The sequence below is a fragment of the Rousettus aegyptiacus genome, unplaced genomic scaffold, assembly GCF_014176215.1.
Source record: "Rousettus aegyptiacus isolate mRouAeg1 unplaced genomic scaffold, mRouAeg1.p scaffold_m13_p_5, whole genome shotgun sequence".
Classification (NCBI taxonomy): domain Eukaryota; kingdom Metazoa; phylum Chordata; class Mammalia; order Chiroptera; family Pteropodidae; genus Rousettus; species Rousettus aegyptiacus.
The window spans coordinates 115,433,521-115,452,136 of NW_023416308.1; the positions used below are offsets into that span (position 1 = coordinate 115,433,521).

General features: G+C 61.5%; 2 protein-coding genes and 1 pseudogene across 4 annotated transcripts in view; 1 reads left to right on the plus strand and 2 right to left on the minus strand.

Annotated features, from left to right (window-relative positions):
- Positions 1-276: 276 nt before the first annotated feature.
- OTUB1 (OTU deubiquitinase, ubiquitin aldehyde binding 1) lies at positions 277-8,570 on the plus strand. Its single transcript, XM_016118521.2, has 7 exons — positions 277-401; positions 2,042-2,103; positions 2,353-2,451; positions 6,564-6,682; positions 6,941-7,025; positions 7,142-7,336; positions 7,501-8,570. The coding sequence occupies exons 1-7, from the start codon at positions 344-346 to the stop codon at positions 7,696-7,698; spliced, it is 816 nt and encodes a 271-aa protein (XP_015974007.1). The 5' UTR covers positions 277-343; the 3' UTR covers positions 7,699-8,570.
- A 104-nt stretch (positions 8,571-8,674) lies between these two features.
- The window catches only part of MACROD1 (mono-ADP ribosylhydrolase 1), a 138,052-nt gene continuing 128,110 nt past the window's right edge, over positions 8,675-18,616 (minus strand). For 2 of the 3 annotated variants that reach the window (XM_016118519.2, XM_016118517.2), the window contains 6 exons: positions 10,529-10,645; positions 9,917-10,038; positions 9,770-9,800; positions 9,538-9,611; positions 9,098-9,179; positions 8,675-8,808 (listed from right to left, as the gene is read on the minus strand). In XM_016118519.2, the coding sequence (XP_015974005.1) occupies positions 8,771-8,808; positions 9,098-9,179; positions 9,538-9,611; positions 9,770-9,800; positions 9,917-10,038; positions 10,529-10,645 (464 nt within the window). In that variant the 3' untranslated portion in view covers positions 8,675-8,770. Of the gene's footprint in view, positions 8,809-8,967; positions 9,005-9,097; positions 9,180-9,537; positions 9,612-9,769; positions 9,801-9,916; positions 10,039-10,528; positions 10,646-18,616 lie in introns of all 3 variants that reach the window. The other variant, XM_016118520.2, reaches the window with a different exon arrangement.
- On the minus strand, positions 15,218-15,326 carry LOC118603590 (annotated as a pseudogene).

Below are 18,616 nucleotides of genomic sequence, written 5' to 3' on the forward strand. Positions count from 1 at the left end.
TTTTAATTTCACTTTCCTACTTATCTCAATCCGCGTTTCAAACTCCAGAGAAAACTGGACAGGTTCCATGAGGCTCTTCTTAGCACCGGGGGCTTTGGGAGCCTGGGAAGATGGAGCCAAGCAGGTGCGCGGGTAGAGGGTGGGTGGGGCAGTCGTCCCTCGCTGGGCCTGGGCTCCCACGGGCCGGGGAGGCCACAAGAACTGCGAACGCCTCCGGTGACAACGCCTGAGGGGATCTCGTTGCCAGGGGCGTTGCTAAGGAGGGGCCACGAGGAGGGGCGCTCTTCCGGGAGGAGGGCAATCGGTAACCCGGAAGCGGTCGACAGTGCGGCGCTGTTTAAAGATGGCGGCGGAGGAACCTCAGCAGCAGAAGCAGGAGCCGCTGGGCAGCGACTCCGAAGGTACTGGCCGAAGGAGGGCTGTCCGGCCCGGGCTAGCGGGGGTGATGCCGGGCCGCTGGTTCCCGGAGGGGCCGAGGACGGGACGGCCGGTGGCCGAGGATGAAGCGAGCGGACGGCCCTTTCCTCCGCCGCCGCCGCCGCCTCCCCTCCCCCTCACAATGGAAGGAGCTGCCGCCGCCGCGACCCCCGGCCGAGCGGGCGAGCGAGCGGGCGGGGCGGCCCTGGCCCGCGGCACTTCCCCATCGTGCGCGCCCGGGGCGGGGCCTGGGCCGCCCCGCCTCCCGCCCAGCCCCCTCGGCGCCGGGCTCCCGAGTCCCCATCCCTGCTGTCCTGGTCCCTGCTGGCAGGCCGAGGCCTACCTAGGCTGGGGTCCGGCCGCTCTCCTTCTCTAGAGCAGTCCGCACCCGGGAGGGTGTCGAGTTACTCCGGGCTGCGGAGCATATAGGACTGGGCAGCCGCTAGGGATGCGGTGGCCCAGGGGTGTGAGCGGCCGCGGGTGTGCCCATGAGGACTGCAGCCTGCGTGTCCGGTAGAGCCCCCTCTTCTGGCCTTGCAGCCCCTTTCCGCCTGCCTGGGCATTGTTTTCTTAGACCTCTGACGAGTTGGACCTTTCAAAATGGTGCCACCTTCTCCTTTATCACTTACGAGTTAGGCCCTGGGGACTGAGTCGCTTGGGTGGGAGGGGACAGCACCATTGCAGGGCAGTGAAAGTGAAAAGGCTGGGTCCAGGCCCAGCTAAGGATCCAAGATGCTCAGGCCCAGAGAGATTGGCCTTCGCAGTCATTCAGCAGCCTGCGTCCCCCGCCCCCCATTGTAACAGCACACTTGAAGGCCTGAACACTGGGAGACCCAGGCCCTCAGAAGGGACTTGTTCAGGATCACATAAGTTAAAGAGCCAAGACCAGAATTCCTGGCTTCTGGCTGCTCACCAGTGGCTGCTCAGATGGGGTCCATAGGGTGGACCTGTCTAACTCACTGATGAACTCTTAAACAGTACCTGTCTCGCGTTAGCCCCTTACAGCCGAGGAAAGTTCTGTGCACTGTGGTGGCAGAGGAGAATAGCTGTGGCTGAGAGCTCAGCCTTTGGAATTAAGCAAACCTGGGTTTGACCACAGGCCTTCCTTCACTAGTTGTGAACCTGGGCTGATTACTTCACCTGTCTGCATTTGTTTTATCTGTAAAATGAGCACTGTTTAGAATACCCGGGACAGCAGGAGGAGGAAGGGTGTGGTCAAGTAAGGTGCAGGCTCACAGGAAGCTCTTCATCCAGTCCAGGACTCTGCCTCCTCATCTTACTTTTCCCAGGAGACCTTGCCTGGCCCCAGAGCATTTCCAGGCTGCTGGGAAGTGATGTTAGACAGCTGGGGGCAGGGGTGTTAGAACTGGAGCAGCACACCCCCAGCTCTGTCACCCCCACCCCCAAGCTTTCCAACATCACCTCTGCCCCCCATTTTAAAGATGAGAAAACCAAGGCCTGGGAGGGGAAAGGACTCTGCCAGGATCACATGGTGGGGGGTGAGACACATACTTCCAGATTCTAAGCCTGCAGGCTCTCCTGGCCGCTTTTGTCCTTGGTCTAGCTGCCTGGAGTGGAGACAGCGAGGGTCCACTGTAATCCTCGGCCTTCTTCCTTTTTCCAGGTGTTAACTGTCTTGCCTATGATGAAGCCATCATGGCTCAGCAGGACCGAATTCAGCAAGAGGTGAGGGACTGTGGCCAGTGGCTCTGTCATGGGGACACATAGGCGAGGCTCGAGGCCTCTTGTTTATCTCTGCTTTGGAAGCCCCCCTCCTCTCCCAGCTGTACTAGATGCTAGATGCCTTTGTGGGGGGTCACTGTGCCACTGGGTGACTGGCCTGGCACCCCTGGTGTAAGTGTTCTGGCTGGTAGGTGTGGATCACTACATCCGCCTCTGCCTGCCAGAGCATGATGGCTTTCCTGTTCTCTGCAGATTGCCGTGCAGAACCCTCTGGTCTCGGAGCGGCTGGAGCTCTCGGTCCTGTATAAGGAGTATGCTGAGGATGACAACATCTATCAACAGAAGATCAAGGTGGGAGCCTGGCCAAGGGGGCAGGAAGAGCCCTGGGGGCGGGGGCGGGGGTAGGAGCACACCTGCTTCACATTTGCTTCTTGCTGGGCCTGGCCTGGCAGGGTAGGGTGTTGGAGGAGCCCTCTGTTGCTGGTTAAGTGCACAGACTCTGGAATCAAAAGACCCCGGTTCAAATCTTGACTTTCCACACAGCAGCTGTATCCTTGGCAGATCCTTCAGTGTCTCTGAGATGTGGGGTCCTTATCTACAAAATCAGGATGAGGAAAGCATAGGCCTGTGGTTGTTGAGGGTGGTTGTGAGGTTGAGAGAGGTAATACCTGTGGGGCCTGGAGCTGGCTTGCAGGGAGCTGATGGTCTGAATACTGAGTGGGCTGGGGCTGTGTCTGGGCAGAGGATTGTGGCAGGAGTGTGTCCCGTAGCCTGTCTCCGAGAGCTTTGTGGAGAGGCAGGCAGCAGTGGGGAAAAGGGGCCTACAGACCTTTGTGCCAGGCCTTGCGGCATCACTTACAAACAGGTAAGCCCTTTGCCCACTCACTTTCTTCTCTGTGAGCTGGGAGGTGGAAATGTGACGTGGATATGTGTAAACAGTATCCATTGGCATAGCTGAGGGCTCAGTAAATGTTACTCCTCCCTCTCCCCCTTCAGATCAGAGATATTTAGAACCTTCCATTTGAAAGGAGGGACCTTTGGGGCCAGGCAGGTACCCAGGTGACTGAAGGTGGCCAGGTCAGGTGGTGAACAGCAGCACCACAGCTCTGGATCAGCCAGTATCAGGAAGTGGGAGCACCTGGGGTAGATGGGCGGGTCCATGCCCATCTATTGTTGCCAGATGTTTGTTCAAGACAAACTAGAAATTATTTTGATGTGAAATCTTCAGATTCTTACAGTCGGCGGCTAGTTCACATGTAAAATGTGTGGACCAAACAACACACTTGTGGGGTAGATCAAGCTGTGTGTGGCTTGTGGTCCACTCTGACCCCTTGTTCAGCGTGTTTATGATTTACCCAAAAGGCCTGTGTAGAGATGAAGGCACTGGTTTGGGGGCCTGACAGACCTGGGTTTGAGTCATGGCCTCACCACTCCAGCCGTGCGATCTTGGGCAACACGCTGAGCTTTTTGGAGCCTCTGTTCTCTCACCTCTGCGTGGAGACGTCTCTGCCTCACAGGGCGAGCTTAAGGCTTGAAGGAGATGGTGGCGGGCGGTGCGTAGCGCTCAGCCAGGACTTAGGAAGCCGGGGGGCCCTTCCCCTGCGGTGGGTTAGTGGAGTGGGGCCCCCATTTCAAGATTTACCTGTCACACCTTTGCCACCCTTGTAAAATCTACAGGGTAGGCCTTGGGTTCTTCCCATCGAGTAATTCAATGAATATTCGAGTAGCCACTGCATGCTGTCTGTGCAAGAGATCTGACACCCCTACTCTGTGCTGTGCCTGCGCCCACCTTTATTTCTGGGTGCTGAGCCTAAGCCTAGGTGGCAGAGCCCAGGCAGAGCTGAGTGACTGTGAAATGGCTCCCTGTGAGGATTAATAGGATAATGGACACCAGCCCGCAGCAGAGGGCCTGGCGCAGAGTGAGCGCGCAGAAGGATCCTAGTAGCAGAGCTGGTACTGCAGTGACTTGGGCTCTTTGTACGCATCGTGAGCTGTTGATCTCACATTTATGAGTGAACCATGGGCCAAGCACTGCTTTGGGTACTGGAGATAGAGTGAAGGCGTCCACTGACAAAATCCTGCCTTTACAAAGCTCACAGTTCACAGTGGAGAGACAGCAAGCCGGGGTGACTAAAATGTGGTGAGTGCTGTGGAGAAAAGCGACGTGGGACGAGGAGCCGAGGAGCCGAGGAGCCGGGGAGCGGGAGGGTTTGCAGCTTTAAGGAGGGTGCTTGGTGAAGGGCTCGCTGAGAAGGCGGCGTTCGAGCGAGGAGCCGAAAGAGGTGCAGGAGCAGCTCGCGACCGTCAGGGCGGAGCGGTGCGGGCCGAGGTCCCGGCAGGACTGCCCTGGTGGTGCTGGTGGTTGGAGGAGCGGCGTGGAGGCTGGTGTGACTGGGCGATGTGGGGGCTGTAGCCAGAGAAAGGATTTAGAGGGGGATGGACGGAATCCCCGGATTTCCTGGGTTGCTGGTGGCTGGGGCGAGGATGGACGGAGCAGCAGGTGGAGGCAGGGAGGCCTGAGGCGGAAGCTGTGCCGGAAAACTGGCGGGAGGTGGGAGCGGCAGAGCTAGGGAGTGAGCAGCTCTTGGTACTGCGTGCTAGGGAGTGAGCAGCTCTTGGTACTGCGTGTGTTGAAGACGGAGCCAAAAGGATCTGCGTTGGGTTGGATGTGGTGGGACAGAGGAGTCAGCAGTGACGGTTTGGGCTTGAACAGCTGAAAGGCGGAGTTGCAGCTGATTGAGGGGAAGGCGGGAGGAAGGAGCAGGCATGCGGAGGTCAGGGCACACCGGGTTGGGCTGGGGGCTCAGAGGAGGTATCAGCGAGGCGGTCGGTGTGGGAGTTGAAATTAGAGTTCAGGTGAACCCACAGTGTAAATATATACATGCCTTACTGTTAAAATGTACAGACGAGACTTAAGATTTCATTAGTCAATGTCACCATAAAATAAATAAGTACTACCTCACCACAAAAAAAAAAAAAAAAAAGAAAGAAAAGAAAAGAAGTCGGAGTTCAGGGCTGAGATGGAGCAGGGGGAAAGTTACATATAGGGCCATTTAAGTCCCAAGATTGATGACATCAAGAGTGAGTTTAGTTGACAAGCAGAAGCTGTCCCAGGCCTGAGCAGGGTTGTGCCGTGTTGCAGTCACTGTGGATGGATGTACGTCATGACCATCTTCTGGCGGATGACACGTGTCTTGAGGAAGGGTGCTCTGTGGTTTGGCGGCGGCCTTGACCTGCACGGGTTAGAGAGATGAGGAGTGGCAGTAGGGTGGGAGGAGGGCAAGGAGGAGGTGGGGTGGACAGGCCATGTGGCGGCGGCATCGCCGTGCTTGGATGCCACTGGGGGGCCAGTCTGGGGAGGTATGAGTTTCACCCTTGGACTCAGGGAGGGTATCCATGACCTCGAGTAGAGTAAAAGCTTGCCTAGGTGGCATTCACGGGAGAAGGGAAGTGGGGACCGAGCCCAGACTTCACGGGCAGTTTTGCTGTAAAGGAGAGCAGAGAAACCGGGTAGTCGCCGGAAAGGCATTCATGTGAGGTAAGGGATCTTTTTTTTTTTTAAGGTGGGAACTAGCCCTGTGTTTATATGCTGATAGGTCTAAACTGTAGAGAGAGGAAAACTGATGATGGAGGAGGGGGAGACCTTGGAACAATGTCCTTGAGTCACCAAGGGAGGGGACTGGCTCTAGCAGCAGCCTCAGGGGCTCAGGGGCTCAGGAGAGAAGGCCGAGGGCGGCTCTGCTGGTGGGAGTGAGTGGTTCTCAGGGAAAGGCATCGGGAAGGAAGCAAGGGCGCCTGGAAGATGGGTTGGGGTTTAAGGAGACTGTAGCAGGGAAGAAGTGGACGTCGGGGAGCAGGGGAGGGTGCCCAGGCCAGGGAGCGGGGCCTGTCCCCAGGACTAGCAGCCTATTCGCGGGTGGGTCTGACAGAAGAAATTCCATGAAGTTTGCAGAGGAAACTGGGAAGATCGCGCAGAGATGGTACCTGTCAGTGGGCAGGGTGGCGTTGAGGAGCCGAGGGAGGCAGTTTCCCACCCTGGGGCTGTGTGGCGTGCACCCAGCACTGCGCCCCCACCCTAACCAGTTCGCCCTGGCCTCGCATGGTTTGAAGGACTTGATTCACTGGAAAAGCCGCATCAGTCAGAGACCGATCCACGTGCCCATTTTTTGAACAGATAGCTGTGCAGACCCAGGCACTGTTTTGGGTACTGGAGACGGAGCATGGTGTGGCCAGTGGCTGGTGACTATTTTGGTGGTTCTGCAACCAGTGTATCCACAAGTTATAGTTTCCTGAGGCTTTTGGGGCTCTGGGCTGTGGGTCACTGACTCCCATCACCGGAGTCAGCAGGTGGCAGCTAAGAACTCAGTTGCCACTGCCGTGGTGTGCCCTTTGTCGGGGGCTTCCTTGGCCTGCCCTGCCTGATGTTGACAGGCATGGGCTGGGGCGGGGGGCTGCCTCTGCAGGACCTCCACAAAAAGTACTCGTACATCCGCAAGACCAGGCCCGACGGGAACTGCTTCTATCGAGCTTTCGGGTTCTCCCACTTGGAGGCGCTGCTGGATGACAGCAAGGAATTGCAGAGGTGAGGGGGTGGTGCTCGGGTGCTGAAGGAGGTGGGTGACGGTTCCGTGAAAGGGCTTGTGGGGCTCCCTCCTCCCTCGACACCTAGAAGGTGCAGTTCCACCTGAGGCCGGACAATAGGCTGGGCTCCTGATGGGGGGGGGGCTTCCCTTCCGAGCTAGGGATGAGGGCCACTCGCCACCCCTGGGCTGGCCCCTCTGGGCCCCCGCTCTACTGGCTGAGGAGCCCATGACGGCCTCCTTTTCCCTTCCACTGCCAGGTTCAAGGCTGTGTCTGCCAAGAGCAAAGAGGACCTGGTGTCCCAGGGCTTCACTGAGTTCACAATTGAGGATTTCCATAACACGGTGAGCCCAGTCGCCTATCACCCGCTCAGCCAGGGTGGAGGAGGGTGGGTGGCCTGGCCATGGCGGGGTTGACCTAGCTCCTCCCTCATCTTGCCCTCTGTCTCTACTGGTGGCAGTTCATGGACCTGATCGAGCAGGTGGAGAAGCAGACCTCAGTAGCTGACCTTCTGGCCTCCTTCAACGACCAGAGCACCTCGGACTACCTGGTGGTCTACCTGCGGCTGCTCACCTCCGGCTACCTGCAGCGGGAGAGCAAGTTCTTCGAGCACTTCATTGAGGGTGGGCGGACTGTCAAGGAGTTCTGCCAGCAGGTGCGGCTCCCGCCCCACTTCTCAGGCTGGGGACCCTCCCTTCTCTCTCTGCAGGGTGGGGAGCACCGGGGCCCGGGGGAGTGCTCCGGGGTCAGTGGGGGCATGGGGAAGGGGTGCTGAGACCCAGGCTTTGACCCGTACCCTGACCCGTACCTGCGCCGCAGGAGGTGGAGCCCATGTGCAAGGAGAGCGACCACATCCACATCATCGCGCTGGCCCAGGCCCTCAGCGTCTCCATCCAGGTGGAGTACATGGACCGCGGCGAGGGCGGCACCACCAACCCGCACATCTTCCCCGAGGGCTCCGAGCCCAAGGTCTACCTTCTCTACCGGCCTGGACACTACGACATCCTCTACAAATAGGGCTGGCCCTGCCCGCCGCCGCCCTGCTGCCCTCCCCTCTGCCAGGCGCTAGACATGTACAGAGGTTTTCGTGTGGTTGTAAATGGTCATATTTCACTCTCCCCTCCCCTGTCACACAACCCTCCACGTTTTATTAAAGGGGATGCTGGTGGTGAGCCACGTGTGCGTGTCCCTGCTCTGCCGCTGCCCGCCTGGCTGCTATGTGTCTGGCTGTCCCTCTGCCCCCAGGTGGGCTCCTCTCGGCCTTCCGCCTGTCCACCCCTAATCCTCCCCCCAGCAGCAGTTTCGAGGGGCTAGGCCTCTTGGGGTCCCCTCCTGGTTATTGGGGTTCTGCTTCCTTCACGCCTCCCGCCTTCTTTCCTTAGCTGGGCCAGGGGCTTCCGTGGAGATTCGGAAGCTACTTAGGGATTTGCCCAGGGACCCGGGACCATCGAGGCTTCGCACTGTCCCCTCACAGGCTTTGCATCCGCCCCGCCGTCTTGGCCAGGGTGCCAGACCCCAGCTGCCTGCCCTCCCTCCGGGGGCCGCATGGTCGACGTGATGCGGGGCCTGGCTCAGCAGGTCGGGGGAGCCGGGGCACCCCCAGTGCACCCCACGTGACCCCAGTCTGGTGGCAGAGGGGCAGCCTTCAAACCTGAGCTGGGTCCGGTCCACAGGTCTAGGCAGGGCTTGCCAGGCTGCCACCCCCCCCGTTCCCCCAGGACTCCTGCCTGTGCCTGCTTTGCACCCCCTCTGCTTGGGCCGCGGTGTCTGCATTGCCTGCCTTTTTGCCTTCACCTCCTTTCCCCCCCATCCCAGCACATGCGGGGGCTTGGCCCTCAGGCTGTGAGCTCCTTGGGGGCAGGCCCTCAATAAATGCAAAGTGCTGCTGCCCACCTCTGCCGTCCGGCCCGTGCCTCCCCTGCCCAGCTCACCTAGAGTTCTCGCCACCCACCCCTCTGCCTCCCTCACCCAGCCAGAGCTCGACAGCAGCAGCTGCACAAGAGTGGCCTTTATTAGGAGGCTCCCGAGGGCCGGGGCTGAGGGGAAGGGTGGTGGCCAGGCCCAGGCCCAGCTGCAGGCTGCGGTGGCCTCAGAGCTGGGAGCGAGGTCCGGTGGGCTGCAGCAGGTCTGCGGGCAGAGCGGAGAGGTCGGAGGGTGTGGTGGGCTGTGGGCTGCCCTCTGCCTCCCAGGTTGCCACCCTGCGTGGGGGTGAGTGCGAGGGGGAGCGGGTGTATTAGTGGGCAGGAGGTTAGTGGGCAGCTGCGCAGCGGGCCAGGCCCTGCTTACCAGTCCTGGTCAGGGTGGGTGGCGGGGTGCCGTCAGGCTGGAAGGCAGAGGACACTGAGAACCTGCCTGGGGTGGGTGGGTGGGGAGGGGCAGGGGCTGGCGGGGACGCCGCGCCACAGCAAGTACGTACCCACGGGGAAGTAGTGGGGGAGCCGCTGCAGGTAGATGTGCTCGTCCTTCTCCAGGAACACACAGATGACCAGCCGGTCCACCTGCAGCAAGGCCTGCTCAGTCCGGGCTGGAGAGCCGCCCTCCCCTTGGGGCTGGGTCTTGTCACTGACTCTGGTCCTGCAGGGTCACCTGCCTTACCCTTGGGACGCCCCTCAGCCCTGAACTTAGAGCTGCTAGGCCATGCCCTTCCTGGAAGGGGTTCATGGTGTGTGCAGGAGCAGGGACCAGCCAGGGAAATAGAGGGGGTGCAGGAAGAGCTGGCGTCAGAACTCCAGGACCAGGGGCTCTGCACCCACATTCTCCACCGTGACTGATGGGGCTGGTCAGCCGAGCCTGATGCGCCCCCCCACTCCACCCGCCCTACCCCGTCCAGTCCCCTCGACTGGGCCCCAGCCTCACCTTGTCCTTGTTCTGCTCTAGCCACTCGCGCAGAGTGGTCAGCACTACCTCGGCTGCCGCCGCGTTGGGGTAGCCTGGGGACCAGGTGAGAGTGAGTCCCGGCTCTGGCCCGCCCCGCGCGGCTCCCCGACTCGCCAGGCTCCTCCGCACCACCTCCCCGCCCTGCCGGCTCCTGCCAGCGCCTGGGCGCGCCCACCGCCGACCCCGCCCTTCCTCTCCTGACCCCGCTCACCAAACACGCCGGTGGAGATGCAAGGGAACGCCTGGGCGGGGGTGGAAGGGAGAGGGGACGGGTACAGCATCACTTTCTGCCCAGCCGCCCCCCACCCCACCTCAGCCCCCGCCTCCTCCCGCGAGGTGGTCGCCCCGGCCCCCTCACCACCGAGCGGAGCTGGTGTTCCAGCAGCAGGTCGAGGCTGCACAGGTAGCAGCTGCGGAGCTCGGCGGCCTGGCTGGCGCTGGGCTCTCCGTGGGCGATGGGCCCCACCGTGTGGATGACATCTGCAGGAGACGACGGGGTCAGGCCGGCCGGGGTCTCCCTGCGGTCCTCGGCTCTCCCCTGCCGGCCTGGGCCCTGGACGAAACAGGAAACGGGCCCTCTACCCCTCGCGAGTTACGAGGCTCCCCAGGGGAAGATCTCACCTTTGCGGGCATACAAGTATGCCCCTGAGCCCCAACGCACACCCCGATAGACCCCGGACCAATCTCCACATGCATATGCACGAGGTGGGGCGTGACTGGGTTCGCGAAGGCCCCGTCCCCTTAGCTCCCCTCCCCCTTTCAGGTCCTTGCGCCTCCCCAGCCTCCACGCACTCGCCTTCCACCTGCTTCCTGGGGTGCGCAGGAAGCGGCTAGGTGCTAGGTCCTGGCACTTTTGGTTAGAAGTGTCCCCTGAGAAGGACTCCAGAAATTCCGAGAAGCGCGCCATTAGCCCCCAAGGACACCAAGCGCCCTTTCTGCTCCCCACCGGTCTAGGGGTGTCGGGACTCACACTTAGCCGGCAGCCGATAGCCCCCAGTAATCTTGGCCTTGCCAGTCTCGCAGTTCTGCAGGGTCCGGCACTCGTCGGTGAGCAGGGGCCCGGCGGCCCGGTGAATGCAGCCGTCCACTGCAGAGGAGGGACAGTGAGCAGTGGGCTCCCCGCGTCCCACCCGAGCTCGTTTTACAGAAAAAGCTGATGCCCACAAGTGAATGGTCTCAGACCCCTCGGCTGTGCTGGGTCTTACCCGGCACCGCGCCTTTTCCCGCCCCCCGCAGCCTCCAGCCGCTCGCGTCTCTCCCCCATCCCATTGTTTTGCATCTGGGTAAACCGGTCCCCTCCAGGCGCAGAGCGCTGGACCCCTACGGGAAGTGACGGGGAAGCGACGCAGGGAGGCCGGCAGGGGGCGCGCCCGGCCCGCCCTGCTCTTTACCGGCTTCACTGCTGGGGCGCTGGCCGGCAAAGGCCTCCCCGCCCCGGGCGGCTCTGGGAGGCAGGGTCTGGGTGGCCAGAACCGCCATCCGCACGCGGCCAGGGGGAAATTCCTCCTCCTAGCTCGGTCCAGGTAGGCCAGCCAGCACCGCGCACCCGATCCCATGCCCAGGCGAGGCCCCTCGGGGACGCCCAAGCTCTAGGATCCACTTTACAGATGAGGAAACTAAGGCCACCTAGTTACAAGTGGCAGATTGGGTCGAGCCTTGGGCCCGGTCTTCCAGTCCCTTCCCTGCACCGGGCATAGACGTGGACAGTCCGTGGCTCCCGCCACGCAAGAGTCTCCTGGCGCATGCCCTGCTCGTTAATGAACCACCTCGTTAGTGCATCTGACTTAATTGGGGCGGGCCTGGGCTTGTTGATGCGAGGGCGGCTCCAGGGCCTTGGCAGCGACCCTGGGGATCCTGGCACAGGTAAACAACTCAGGTGCGGCGGGAGGCGGGGAGGAGATGCTCCTTCAGCCAGGTGGCCAGGGCCTAGGAGGCCCTTGGGGGAGGGGCGGGGCTCAGCCTCAGCAGACATGGGTTGATTCCCCCATGCCTTCTCATCGCCTGTGCGAATAGCACACACCTTTCCCCTCTCTGAGTGTCCACCGCCTCATCTGGAAGATAGGGACAGTGACCTCTGCTCAGGGGCGGAGCTGGTATCCTGGCCAGGAGAACCTGACCCACCTCTGGCAGCTCCCGGCTCCCACCACAACCTAGGCCTGTGTGGGGAGCTCCTTGGGCACCAGTGGCTGAGTGCTCACACTGCTGGGCAGCGGGAAAGGACTGCCATGTCCCCATTTTACAGGTGTGCAAACCAAGGCCCATCCTCCTCCATCACGGCCCCATCCCCAACATCCTGGCACACATCCAGGGACACCAGCTGGACCCTCTCTTTCTCCTGTTTTCTTTTGCGCCCTGTGGGGCCCAATTAAACTTAATTTTGTGGCTTCACTCAGAGCTGGCACCAGGTGATTTCTCAGAGTGTCCCATAGGTGGGGGTGGCTGGGGTAGAGGAGTTGGGAGAACCCTGGGACGGGCTCTGAGACTGGGTCCCCCCGCGCCCTCCTCTCCCGTGCAGAGATAAGGGCAGCTGCAGCCCTGGGGTGCGGGAGTGTATGGGTGCCACACAGTGTCCACGTGCACTGCGTCTGCTCCGGGCGAGGGTGTCGGGTGACGGCCCAGCACAGCGAGCCCCAGCAGGGGCTGTGGAGCTGGGCTGCCTGAGTTCAAATCCCAGCCCTGCCAGTCACAGATGTGTGACCCAGGCACATCGCTTATCTCTCTGGACCTCAATTGCTCCATCTGTAAAATGGGATAATAGCAGATGGTCACCTCACGGGGCCATGGGAAGGATCGGGTGAGTTTATTCTGTAAGGTGCTTAAGCCAGTGCCTGGAACAAGTTAAGGCGATGCGAACGTTGGCGGTTATTTTAGTAGGATAACGTGACAGTCTGGGCATGTGAGTATGATGGCAGGCGGGTGGCCAGGGAAGGTGTGCTCGGGGCGTATGGGGATGAGCAGGCGATGTGTCTGAGCCAGCTCTCCTGGGGTCTCCTGGCCCTGCCCCAACGGTGTCAGCCACTTGGCACCCTGCTGCCTGCCATCTCCCGGAGCTGTCCGCACTGCAGGTGACCTTGGCCCATTCAGGGAACTGTGTGGAAGTGGATCTCACTGAGATCTGTGTTTCAGTGATTTAATGTTTCCTGCGGAAGTGGACAGGCCTGCGGCCAGGCCTTTGGGGCTGACCTGGGGGACGAGGTGGGGAAAGGAGGGAGGAATTGGAGCTATCGGAGGCCGGAGACGGAGCCCCCCCAGCAGCAACCAGAACAGGACCAGGCCCAGTGACTTCTGTGCAGGTGCCAAGGGGAGCAGTCCCCTCAACACAGAGATGAGGGACAGGCCTGGGGCACCACCCTTGGGCCGGAGCACAGACTGGCCGGGTGTTCAGGGTCTCAGCAGCCTGGCCCCTCCTGCCTGCCCTCTCCCTGTCCACACACCTCTGAGTTGCAGACGGGACCCTCCCCAGCCTGCCCTACCCCCTGTTCCCCCACATGACCCGCAGTACTCCTGGCTCTGCCCCCAGGCCCTGTCCTGGGTTTATGTTAATCTAAACTAAGCCCTGGAGACTATAAAGGAGGAGGCTTCCTGGGGCTCCAGCTAAGAAAGAGGTCTCTCCCCTTCCCACCTGATCTGGGGAAGCATATGGCCCTGGCCCCTGCGAGGGAGCTGTCCTCAGTTCATACCAGTTGACCCTTGGTCCCCTCCCTGGGCCCCTCAACCACATCCAAACCTCCAACCTCCCACTTAACCCCCAACCCACCCCGATCAGCAGAAAACCTGAGGTCTCTCTTGGGGAGACTGAGGCACGAGGGCAGTGGGGCTGTCCTCAGAGTCTCTCTAGCAGGTCAAGGCTGGATCCTCCCTCCTCCAGGAGACTGCCCTGGGACCGCCCTGCGTCCTCCTCGGCCCCCTCCTAGGTCCTCCCCTGCAGAGCTCCTGGATCTGCCTCCTTCATTTCAGCCTCTTATTGAGCCCCTGCCAGGTGCCAAGTGGTTTATATCCGTCCTCGCAGCCACCTAGGAGGTGCTATTATTATTTTTGCTTTAGAGAAGGAACTGAGGTACAGAGAAGCCGAGAGACTTGCCCAAGGTCACGCAGCTGGACCACTCTGCTTCCTCTAGGACATGGAAGGGCTGTTTTCCCGCCCTGGCCATCTGCCTCCTGCTCGCCCTCCTCACCCACTCTGGGAAGACGCTGTCTATACCTGCTACGTCGGCATCCCCTTCTTCTCACTGCCAGCCCTATAGCCTGGCTCACGTCCCCCTCCGCACCTCAACACTTCCCCCTCCCAAGAGAGGGACTGCTTCGCGGACCTCTCCTTGCTAAGCGGTCTGGGCCCACTCATCTTGCTCGAGTGTCCAGCTGTGTCCACACGCTGACCACTGGCTGCCTCCACCCAGCAAGGCTGCCTTAGAGACCCCCTGCCAAAGACCTCTTGCCTCCCTATCTCTTCTACCTGCTTCCTGAACTCCTCAGATGCTGCTGCTGTCTGGGGGTCCTGTCTGCCCTCTCTGCTCTAGCCCTGACCCTCTTCCTGGTCCTAGGCACTTCCCCCGAATAAGCGCGGCCACCTTGGCTTGGGACTCCACCAGCCCACCCGCCAACAGCACGGCTGCCACACCCCACAGTCAGCCTCCAGGACTTCAGCTTACACCCAGCCCCTTCCTTGAAAGTTCAGTCGGGAAGGGCACGGGGAGAGGGCAGGGGCTGCAGCCAGGCCCTCCTTGTCAGAGCCAGCAGAGGGAAGGCGGGCAAGTTCCTATGGGGGCCATTTGCCAAGGCACTTAGGATATGTTGGCCGCTATTTAAGGTGCTGTAATATTCATGAAAGGAAGATTAGATATTTAAATTTATTCAGCAATAAATGCGGCTCAGTGGGGGAGCATTCCTCATGCTAAACAAACAAGCAAGCAAGGGCTAATTAATTATTTACAGGAGTGAGAGGAGGCCTGTGGCCTGGGGGAAAGGGGGCAGCTGTGTCCCATCAGAGGGCAGGAGACCCACCTGACTGCTCTGGGCCTGCCCATCCATCTCCCCAACTTCTCCCCTGCCCCCTCCTCTGTTTGGTGGGTCTGGCCCCTGCACGCCCCTTCTGGGATTCCTAGTCCCAGAAATCCTGCCCACAAGCTTGCTGGTGGCTTTGGGCAAGTCACTCCACCTCTCTGAGCCTCAGAACTAGCCTCAGAGAGTGGCGGGGAAGGCTGAGACATGCTGAGAGTTGGCCTGAAGGGTGGGAGAGGAAGCCCAGAGTGATCTAGCAACTAACTTATCCAAGATCTTCCAGATAGAGGAGAGCAGACGCCCTAGGAGCAGCTTCACCAGCCCCTGCTTGCAGAAACAGGGGTGAAAGCTCCTGGAGGCGAAGCCACCCCCTCAGCCAGGTGGGGGCCAAGGCTTTGCAGCAGCCGCCCTCAGCCCTGCCCTGCTCTGCTCTGTCAGCCCTGGAGGAGGGAAGGGAGAGGATGGGCCTGGGCGGCGCCCGGCTGGCCATCGGGTTGGCTGAGTCTCAGAGCCTCTGAACTGAGCTCGCTGGGGCTGTGAGGGTATAGCTCCCGGTGACAGCGCAGACCCCGCAGACCCCGCCTGGAGAGATCCAAGTCCCCTCCCCCAGCTCCCCCAGCTCCCCGACTCATTGCATGGCTTCACCTTTTTTTTTTTTTTATGCCTACAGCACCTGGTCTTCCCAGGTGGTCTCCCATCCAAGCACTAACCAGGCCCGACCCTGCTTAGCTTCCGGGATCGGGCGTGTTCAGGGCGGCGTGGCCGCAGACATCACTTCACCTTTCTGCACCTGTTTCCTCATCTGCACAAGGCTGGTGACAGCACCTCCCTCCGGGCTTGGCCTAAGTGTTCGGCGAAGACACTGCGCCGGAGAGCCCTGTGTTTTATCACACCGTCGCCCAGTTTTACAGATGGGGACACCGAGGGGGCCGAAGACTGCACCCCTCACTCTGGGGCCTTCTTCGCCAGGCATGGCCCCGAGAAAGCCCTGGGTGCAAGCTCGAGGCCTCAGGGGGCTAGGGGAGGGCTGTGCCTCTCGAGAGCAGGCAGGCACCTGGTCTGAGCCCCAGGGACCACTGCCCACCCGGACATCTGTGCGCCTGGCCTGAGGCGAGCCCACTACAGCCACCTTGTTGCCGCCCAGGCCCCAGGCGTCTGCACAAATACCAAATGCCAAGGCTGAATGGGCCAGGGCTGAGAGGGCCAGGCTCCGCTGGGCATATGGGGAAACGGAGGCCTGAGCTGCTGCACCCGGATTCCCCTAACCCTGCAGAAGGGCCCAGCCATAAAGCCTGGGTAAACGACCCGCCCCAGGGCCCCTTCTCTCCCAGCCCGCCCTGTCTGTAGTCTTCCTCTGCTCTCTTCCCAGACCCCGGCTGAGCCTTGGGGGCCACAGCCCCACGTGATGCCTCAGTACCAGAGTCACTGTGGTGCTTCTGCCCGTAACCTCCTGGTCACTCATTCAACCAACGAACCCATGTCAGCCCAGCCCCCCCTGCTCTGTGCCAGGCTTGGGCTCAGCCCGTGGGGGGATGCAGAGCCCACCATTGCCAGGCCCCACCTTCGCCAGGCCCCACCCACTCGGTGCCAAGGCGGGTGGGCGCCCTAGGGAGAAGATGGATGGACGACAGTGCCGTGATGTGATCTGAAATTCATTACGGGGTGAGATCAGCTCCTTAAATGGGGATTTGAAAACATTAGGGCTTCATTATGTACACAACGGCAGCGCCTCATTCATCATGCAAAAATCACTCCCGTTATTAAAAATCCCCGTGGCAGCTGCACGCAGGGGCTTGGCGGGCGTCTCGCCCGCTGGGGGCAGGGCAGGGCCCCACAGGCCTACGCTAGCGGCCCCGCAGCCGGAGACTGCGTCCGGTTAGCCTCCTACCCAGGAGGGCCAGCGGAGGGGTGGCGGTGGAGAGCGGGATCCGGCTCCAGGGACTTGGTGCCTCGATTTCCTCATCCTCAAAGTGGGGATTCTAGCGGGACAAGTATGTGAGGTTCCGCAGGGAGAGGCCGGGCAAGGCCGCGGCATCCACACAGGGGTGCCGGGGAGGCCTTAAGGCTCCGCTTGGGTAGCCCGTTGTCACTCCCCTGCTCACACCCCCCCCCACCCCCGCCCCAGAGCTCCCGAGAGTCCATGAAGTAAAATCTTCAACTCTGAGCAAGGCTGGGGCTCCCTCCAGCCTCCACCTCAGATGCCTGTGCACCCCCCACCAGCATGGGACAGTGGGGAGGGGCCACCAGGTGCCAGGCCTGGTCTGAGGGAAGGAGGAAGCAAGGCTCTAAAGCCATCTGGGAGGGGAGGGAGGTGGGAGAGGGCGGGTGCCGTTTTGTGGTTCAGAAGGCCCTTCCGAGGATGAGGCATCTGATTAGAGATGAGGAGAATGGCAAGAAAGAACTGGCTTCTGGAAGATAAGGGGAGGAAGAGTCCAGCAAAGGGCTCAGCAGGGTAGTGGGACCTGCTGGGCAGCGACGGGAAGCTGGCATTGATTCCATCTCAGCGGTAAGTTCTGAGCAGGGGAGGGGAGTGGTCTGAGATGTCCTCTGGGCCTCTGGGGCCCTTCGCTGTTCCCTCATCCCGGATGCCCTTCTGCAAAGCAAGCCTGGCCCTAGACAACTCCAGGTCAGAGGCCGCTGGCCACGCCCACAGGCCCGGCCTGACGCACAGCTGTGCTCGGTGCTCATGGGGATTGTGGACTGGCTGGGTGGCCCTTTGGGCCACCTGCTCCCTCTGAGCCAAAACCCAACCCTGGGAGGGGCCGGCTGCACATAGCCCGGCCTCAAGGGGACTCGCTGTGCCAGGCCCGACCAGATTAATCGGAGCAGTCGGAGCTGGCCAGGAAGCAATCACGGCTTAGCGGTGAGGGGTGGTGGGAGACGGAGCTGGGCAGGGGCCCCAGGATGGCACGTGAATGGAGCAGAATGCTCAGAGGCCTCGCTAACTCTCCTGGGCCGGCCTGTCTACGAACCGAGGAAAGAGAGCAGGCGTGCGAGAGAATGAACAATGGAGCGCGTACATGCCAGAGAGACAGCACGAAAGGGGGACGGAGAGGAAGGGGGTGAGAGGCTGGGACAGCGAGAGGCGGAACCCGGGGCGTGAGCTGGGGAGGGAGACACACAGAGACCGAGTCCGAGACAGAGGAAGTGGGGGGCGCTGAGAGAGAGACAGAAAGGGGGTGCCGCCTGCCCCCCAGGGCCACGGGTGCCTGAGGGGGGAAGAGAGAGGCGGTCCAGGGCGGTAGTTTCCGCCTGTTTCCGCCTGTGGCGAGGGCCCACTGTGTGTGTGTGTGTGTGTGTGTGTGTGTGTGTGTGTCGGGGGGTCATTCGCGCGCACACGCACACAGGCTGGGGGTGGGAGGCGGGGCCGGGCAGAGCCGGGTCACACACAGGTCTGCACGGAGCACCGACTCTTTGCCAGGAGGTGGACAGACAGGCGGCTGCGCGTGCCCTTTGGGCGGGGTGGGGGGTGGTCTGATGGAGGACAGAGGTACCGAAATAACTACATAAACGGGACTCTGACTATCAAGGGCGGCAGAATGCCGGCCCGAGAAGGGCAGATTTCTCTGTGTCCCAGTGCCCAGGGCAGTGCCAGGAATGCGGCAGGTCCTCAGGAAAGAGAGCAGGGCTGGGGGGTGGTCTGAGAGGCTGCGCTGACTCAGAGAACGAGGCGGGAAGGCACAGCGGCGGCATGTGCAAAGGCCCTGCGCCGAGAGAGAGAGAGAGAGAGAGAGAGAGAGAGAGAGAGAGAGAGAGCGCGCGCGCGAGCGAGCTGTGAGGAGCCGCCTGAGACCTTGGGGTGCGCGGGACACACACAGAGACCACCCTGACAGCAGGGGAAGCAGGGGCGTGCAAGGCCAGTGGGCTGCAGGGCAGGGCGGTCGCACCCTCACGGGCAGGCGCTGGCTCCTGCAGGTTCGGGTGGGGCCTCTGACCTCCGGAAGGGTGGGGCAGGGCGTGTGTGGGGGATGGGTCGGGGCTGCATCCTGCCCTGCCCACCTGTGCCTGCCCGGGACCTGCCTGACCCGGGCCCTGCGGCCCTGCCACTCCTCGGCCGGCC

What these genes read in the sequence shown, in the direction of transcription:
- OTUB1 (XM_016118521.2), top strand. Translation starts at nt 344, where the DNA reads ATGGCGGCGGAGGAACCTCAGCAGCAGAAGCAGGAGCCGCTGGGCAGC. An exon ending in AGGACCGAATTCAGCAAGAG is followed by an intron (nt 2,104 to 2,352) that starts GTGAGGGACTGT and finishes TGTTCTCTGCAG; the next exon opens with ATTGCCGTGCAGAACCCTCT. An exon ending in GACAGCAAGGAATTGCAGAG is followed by an intron (nt 6,683 to 6,940) that starts GTGAGGGGGTGG and finishes TTCCACTGCCAG; the next exon opens with GTTCAAGGCTGTGTCTGCCA.